This window comes from Rattus norvegicus, chromosome 4 (assembly GCF_021556685.1).
Source record: "Rattus norvegicus strain SHRSP/BbbUtx chromosome 4, alternate assembly SHRSP_T2T, whole genome shotgun sequence".
In the NCBI taxonomy this organism is placed as follows: domain Eukaryota; kingdom Metazoa; phylum Chordata; class Mammalia; order Rodentia; family Muridae; genus Rattus; species Rattus norvegicus.
The window spans coordinates 156,043,863-156,051,387 of record NC_141537.1 but is presented as its reverse complement, the minus strand read 5'-3'; the positions used below and the strand labels follow the sequence as shown (position 1 = coordinate 156,051,387).

Sequence of the window (7,525 nt, the reverse complement as noted above, 5' to 3'; positions counted from 1 at the left end):
CTTTGTTGTTTGTCATTGTTCCAGGTTTGTTTGTTTGTTTTTTAATTCTTTTTTTCGGAGCTGGGGATCTTGCGCTTGCTAGGCAAGTGCTCTACCACTGAGCTAAATCCCCAACCCCCATTGTTCCAGTTTTAACAAGGAAGTTCATAACACAGGACCTTATGTGTTACCTGCTAGACCAAAAATGTTATTATTCAGAGATGGGTGGCTGCAGGTAGGCCTTTAATCCCAGCACTTGGGAGATAGAGGCAAGAGGATCTCTGTGAGTTCAAGGCCAGCCTCATCTTCAAATTCTAGGAAAGCCAGCACCATTACACCGAGAAACTGTCCCAAAAAACAAAAGCTATCCAGAAACAATTTCTAAAAAGCTAAATTAACTATCTGCTCTAGCAAGTTTTAAAATCAAGCTACTAGAAGACTTTTATTTTTTTGTTGTATACAAGATTTAGCATTGTTTGGTCAAAATGATTTGTGTAGAACAGATGCTGTAAGACGGAGTCTTGTGTATCCTAAGCTGTATGTACGCTATGGAGACAAGAAGACTTGACTTTTGACCTTTCAGCCTCTCTGCCTCTGTAGTGCTAAGATTACAGAGACACCAACACACCTGGTTTCATCAGGAGCTGGAGTTGGACCCTGAGGCTTCACTCATAGTACAGACACTCTTATCGACTGATCTACATCAAGTTCTCTAAGAATGAAGTTCTATTTTGTTAAAGACCTGTTTTTTTTTTTTGTTTTTTTGTTTTCTTTTGGAGCTGGGGACCGAACCCAGGGCCTTGCGCTTCCTAGGTAAGCGCTCTACCACTGAGCTAAATCCCCAGCCCCTAAAGACCTGTTTTTAATTGATATACATGATTTTACATGTAAAGACTGCCTGTATATTATATGCACAGTGGAAGTCAGAACTGGGCACTAGATCTCTTAGAACTGGAATTCCAGGCAGTTGAGTTGTTATGTGGGTGCTGGGAGAAGCAAGTACTTTTAAATCCTAATTCCTCCAGGCCCAGAGCTAAATTCTAAGTAATCTGGCTTTCCCTATTAAGGAATTATGTAACATGGGTTTTTGGTGGAGATTATCTAATCAGAAACCCAAGCTTCTGTTTTTTTAAGGGACAGTAGTATGCACAAGGAAGCAGCTGTGAGGATGTTTAAGGCAGTGACGCATACAGGCTGGGATTTTGAGAAGCTAGCACATGGGCCTGGAAGCCAGTGTCTTCCCATCCCACGTTAGGCAAAGAGAAACCACCACTAAAGAGAACAATGTGACCAGCTAATTGCAGACCTGTTTCCTAAATGTTCACCCTAAAGCGTACTTTGTTCCAGAAATTACAAAAACCCATAACCACACTAGAAAATAAAGTGACACAGCATATTTTATAGAAGAAATGTCCCTTTCTCTTATGTAAACATTCTCAGGACTGGGTTGTTTTGAGTTTGTTGGTTTGTTTGTTTGTTTTGAAGAAACCTTGGGCTGGACAGATGGCTCAGCAGATGAAAACTTTCCCCTTTTAAGTCCACCAATCCGAGTTTGAGCCCCAGAGCCCATGTGAAGGAGGAGAGACAAGTCCTTGCTGCACTAGCTGGCCTCAAGCTACTAACTGTCCTGCAGTCTTAGAGTTCAGAGCTGGTGAGTAGGCACATGTATGGTTGAGTTATTATGGAAACAGGACTACTTAAGTCTAATAAGAATAAAAACAGCCAGGAGCTTTGGTCCAAGACTATAGTTGATTAAAAGAACATAGCTACTTGATCAAAACATGCTTCCCAGGAACTAGAAGTAAAAACAATTGGGTTAGCCTAAGCTTCCTTGGGCTTGCAGCTCCCCCTTCTGGATATTTGTAACCTGGATGACTGCAGGCTGCAGACATCTATGGTCCCTGTCAACTGACTGCTCACCAAAGGTTCTGCAAGGAGAGCAGCCAATGCCAAATATGGCCATCACCTTTGGGAAGAAGACACCTGCAACCAGCCACGCACAGTGGCGGGGTGAGGATAAAGGCCGAGGTAGGTACACGACTAGCTGTGATGGTTGTGTTAGGACTGCACCACTGTGAAGATCCTTGCCATCTCAGTGAGATGAAGATGAGTCCTTAGGTGGTGGGCACTGTGGCTCAAATCTGGTGAAATAACTCTGACCTGATGATAGAAGTGGCACATGAACACACACCAGGCACAGACACCAAAGCCTTACTAATTTAACAATGTACTTTATACAAAATAACCAGTTCATACGTAAATAAATCTACAGATCTCCAAAGATCAAAAAAGCTTTTTAAAAAGTTCTTTCAAAAAGTTATCCAACACACAGTATCAAACTAACTATTGAGGTAATTGTCGCTCTCAGTGAAACAGCAGGGACCCAGAAGACCATGACAAATATATACAATATAAAAATAAATACCATCCCCCTTTCCGACACTGGCCAGGACAGTTCGTAGGGCATTCTCTTCCTTAGCAAGAGACCAACATCCAATGTCATATACTGTGTGCAGACTGGCAATTCGGGGCTAGGGCCCCAGGGAAGCTGCCCACAGTCAAATGAGATAAGTATCCCCTGCCTAGAGTAATGAAGGGGCAGAGGCTACAGAATGAGGTGGAGGGAGGCAGCATTTCAATAAATTACTCAGTATCCATGCAGCTGTTCCCACTGACTCTGAGGGGAAGGATGCAATGAGAGCAGCTAACTTAAGTCAAGCCAGTAGAAAGCTTCTTGTCCCACTTCACCTAGAGAGTATGTTTAACCCAAGACTGACAGAGAGGGGTCCAGAGCTGAGCACCAGGGCTAAGCCTGTGTCAGCTTACCGTGACTGGGCATGCAACCCATCTACTCAAAGGGAAGGTCTACGTCAGGTCCTAAGGCTCACGGAGTTCAGTGCACTCAAAACAGAAAAAGGTAGTCAATGTTGTTCATCAGCAAGTATCAATCACCTTTGTCACATTCATTCTTGGGGTTTGTTTGCTATTTTAATGGGGGTCTCACTACTTAGCCTTTGGCCTGAAGCTAGACCAAGCAGGCCTTGAACTCAGAGATCTATCTTTCTGCTGGAATTAAAGGCCTGTGCCACCATGCTGGGCTTACATTTGAACTAAGGCAGTGCTGTAAGTTAATGGGGGAAGGGGAATGCCTCTGCATGTTCCTCCCAAATGCCAAGTGTCTTTGCTACAGGTGCTGATAAGAGCTGCCCACATTCTAGAAACCCCAGGACTGAACACTCACTGATAAACCTTTGTGAAGGGAACTGCACAACAGGGGTAAATATATAAGGAACGAGGCCAAGGAGGGACCAGTAAAGAATGCTAGGAGATCAAATGAGGTCATCTGAAACACCTGAGCATTCTGACACCTGACCTTGACTGTGGATTAAGCCTTCCTTTTTTTTTTTTTTTTTTTTTTTTTTTGAGGGTTGGGGTGATGGTGGTAACTAAGGATTAGAGCTAGAGCCTCAAGGAGGCTGCACAAGGTCTCTACCACTGAACTATACCCCAGCTCTCTCTTCACTTTGGAGACTAGGATGCTCAGGCAAGGCTGAACTCGCCATCCTCTAGCCACAGCCTTTAAGAGCTGGGATTACAGGTCTATTTCACTAGACCTGCCTTATTTCAACCTGCACATGTTAGGCAAGTTCTCTGCTACACAACTACATCTTCAGCCTCTCCCCCACCTCCAATCTGGTTTTAAGGACAGTTTATCATTTATAGATTTGAACATTTGTTAAAAGGAAAAGTCTGACCAAGTGGTATGACTTGAAGTCATGTTGGTGGCAAACATGGCGAGAACTACACTGGGACATCTGTCTGTTTAAGACTACATTCAACATGCACACCTTTTAATGCCAGCAAAAGTTAAAATAGAAAACAACCATACAGCAGACAAATGCCACTGGACAATAACACCAAGTGGCCAGTCAAGGGACAGGCTAGAGTAACTGACATTAAAAGTTGAAATTTGATTGAGCTGAGGGGTGGAGACCATAGGTCTTAATGTTTTCCATATCAGTTAATATATGGACTAGTATGAGGTTTACCCTTTGAGAGCAGCTGGCCTAGGGTCTAGGCTCATTGTGAACTGAAGAGCAGTTCACAGGCTCAGATAGGTGTACGTCAGGTGTCCCAAAACCAGTGTGGCCCAGAAAGCAGAGTGGCTGTGCGTTTATTTTTAGGACAGGATGGAAAGTTACATGAACACGAGCCCTCATGGTGCCCTATTTATATTCTTCTAAGGTGAGCAATTCTAGCTTTCCGCTTTTGCCATTGTTTCTTTTTCGCCCTTTGAAGAAAAAGATTTCACGGTGGGGCTGGGGTTGGGGTACAAAGACACACACTCAAAAGCCTTCTAAAAGGTTCCACCTTGCTTTCTGAATCTTTTACTTCTTTTGGGCCCTAAGGGTTCTAAGTTATGACTCAGTCTGATAAAGCTAGGTCTAACACTAAATCAAAGAGTGCTTCTAATTATGAACAACTATGTCCTCCTGGGGACCACTGAGAGTCAACATACTAGCAAGGTCTCAGTGACCAATGAATGATCCAGGTCCTAGCCTCAAAGCGAATCTTTTAAGACACCCTCTACATACTACTTTTAAGTATTCCATCTTCCAAAACCACCATTTCCCTACGGAGAAGACTGCAAACACAATTATTTGCATCTGCTTTTAAGACACTGCATCTGTGTAAGATAACTGAAAGCAGAAAGGCAAAAACCAATAATGTTGTCTGCATCTGAGTGGGTGAGGGGCTTACAGAGGCTTAGTACTGTGTTCTGGGTGCTTCAGGAAACCTAGCACTTCAAAGAACAATAAAATTTGGGGCCAGACCAGAGGAGAGAGTACTAGGCCCTGTAAGCACTATGCACCACCAAATTTACACACAGGACACAACAGGCTCTTCTTATAGTGTTAGAACTTAATTCAGTAGTTCAATTTCCTATTTAATTTCTTCCATACACTAAGAAGGGATGAAGGAACTCACCAATTCCTCTCTCCCAGATATTGTTCACAGCATTTCTTTAAGAACAGGTAAGGGGGGTGAGATGGGAGGTGGAAGCAGCTTAGCAACCCCTAGTTTTAGCACCTTGAAAGAGGCCTGATAGTTGCTGCATTCCTAGGGAGATATACAGGCCTCCACTGTTAGCGGTAGACACAAACCGCAGTAGTTGATTAAGTTGGCTTATCCAGCACAAGAGCGCAATTCTGACTTTGTTGCTCTTCTAATTTGGACTGCAGAGATGTCTGGGTTCTGACTCAACTGACCGGAAAACACAAATTAAAAGGAAAGAAAACTTCCTGCTGTGTGTGCCAGACACGCTCTAGGTCCTCAGCAACACCAGCAGGTTAGTGAGCAGCCACTTCCATCAAGAGAGCAGCTGTCCTAGGGTCCAATTATCTCCACAGCCTGGATGTATCCAATTGTTTTCCTGCAGCCCTCACACATCTGGCAGACTAGCCTGCACTTCCTGAGGATGCTGGGACTGGAGGGAAATCTCCATTGACCACTCCCCACACCTACACTCTAAGATACTAGGGCAGATTAGTATTTTATGAGATCTCTATTACCCAAAAGCATATTTAAAAATTATATCCTTTTACAAAGACTTGCAACTCCAGGGCATTTCCCTTGGTTTATTCTGTGTGGGATTTTCAAAAATTTAAACATAGAACCTAACTTTGGTGACATCTCAACTAAAATAAAATACAGAAGGCTAAATTGGGAGAATCCAGTGTAATTCACTTCTAAATCCATAGTAACGTAATTTAATACTGTAAAATTGTTTCCTATCACAGACAACAACAAATAATTCCCAAGAATTAGCCCTTGACAGCTACTTTAAATCAACATGACTGAGTCTATGATTCACTTAAACTGGATAAAAACTACACATACTGAAATAGTCCTAATTTCAAATTTAAATCCTATAGGATATATTTTCCTTATTCAAACCTGTGCAATTTCTTTATTGAGACTAACATACATAACAAACCTGAGTAGTCACTTTCACAAAACGTGATTTGTGCTAGAAAGCGTTGTATGCTGCCTTCTAGATCACAGGCCTGACCGGCCCATGAAGAAGCCACTTTATCTTCTAATAAGTAAAACACTCTAGAGAGCCCAAATTCCTGGCTTACAACTATCTGTAGAGCTGGTGGAAAAAGCAGGAAGGGACATGCTTCCCAAGTCCAGAACTTAGGCCACAAGAGCGAGAGCAGCCTGTCCTCTGGCTGCAACACCCAGTAAGCAACATAACAGCGCTGTCCAATCAACTGAGAGTTGGATGCTGAGGACAAGTAGTCTCTGAGGCCGGCGGGAAAGGAGGCTGCCAGGAAAACAAGTTAGGATATACATAAGCTACAAGCTTCTGGGTCTCTTTTCCAAGCTCCACAAGCATTCAGTGTGACCTGTCTGTACAAAGACAGAGACTACTCCAGTACAGTGTGCTGGCCACAGCTCCATGTGCCCACCTGACTGCCCCACTCTATATACAATACATTCACCACAAAAAAATTAAAAATAATAAAAATAATAATAAAAAAGGCAACATGAAACTTCTGTAAACTGGACCCAGCTCAAAAAACATTAATACTACAAGTAGTCCCTTCCCCAAATATATACCTGAGATTAGCTGCTCATGAAAGTTTAAAAGCACCAGTCCAGCCTTAAATGTACCCTCCACCCAAGTTTAAAGTGATTTTCCCTGAACAAGTCTTGGGATTTGGAGAAGCCAGCAAGAACTCCAGGTACACTTGCTCTTGTTAAGTTTGTCAGCTGTGCAGATGACCCCAGCTACAGGCCTGTCGATCATCGGAAGAGCGTGCACCTAAGGCCTATGCAGTTCAGCTCTGAAGATGGCTTGACTCAAAGCAAAGAGGTGGAGCAGGATGACAGAACAGAGATGTACAACAGTCATTATTCCTCCAATCCTCCTGGCCGGCCTTCTGTCTTCACATGCAGCCGTCCATTTCCTTGGGGCTTAGCTCCTCCCTGGACTAGCTCTGAAAGTACAAAAAATTTTTAAATTACATCAATTTCCTAGCCTAAAAGTAACTGAGTATGTAAAAAACAACCCACACAGGCTTGTTGGGGCAAGTTTTTTACCCTCAGAAGCTAGTCTGAGTTCTGAAGCTCCAATCTGGACCCAGGCCCCAGTGCTTAGTAACTGGAAAGAAAGAAACTAATACCCAGTATAGTTGTGCACATCTGTAAACCTAGCACTTGGGAGGTGGAAGCAAGAGGGCCAGAGGTTTAGTCATACAGTTAATTTAAAGTGGCTGAGGCCAGTGAGATTCTGCCTAAAAATACAAAAACCAAAACAGATCCCCATGAGTGCACTCAAAAGCTATGTGAAATTCAGGCATAACCAAAACCCTCAGGTGAGATCTATGAGCTCCTGAGCTGGATTCCCCAGGATCATAAAACTGAATGTACAAATATTCAGTCCCTACAAAAAAACAAACCCTATTCTCAGAAAAATAAGTCAGGTACAGGTTGAACATTCTTTATTCCAATACTGAGGCCCCCAATTTTTTCTTTT

General features: G+C 43.1%; 1 protein-coding gene across 8 annotated transcripts in view; it reads right to left on the bottom strand.

The window, feature by feature from the left end:
- Positions 1-2,194: 2,194 nt before the first annotated feature.
- Positions 2,195-7,525, bottom strand: part of Cecr2 (CECR2, histone acetyl-lysine reader) — a 108,143-nt gene continuing 102,812 nt past the window's right edge. For 7 of the 8 annotated variants that reach the window (XM_087658890.1, XM_087658891.1, XM_087658893.1 and 4 more), the window contains one exon: positions 2,195-6,986. In XM_087658890.1, coding sequence (XP_087515016.1) covers positions 6,981-6,986 — 6 coding nt within the window. In that variant the 3' untranslated portion in view covers positions 2,195-6,980. The remainder of the gene's footprint in view (positions 6,987-7,525) is intronic. The other variant, NM_001191977.1, reaches the window with a different exon arrangement.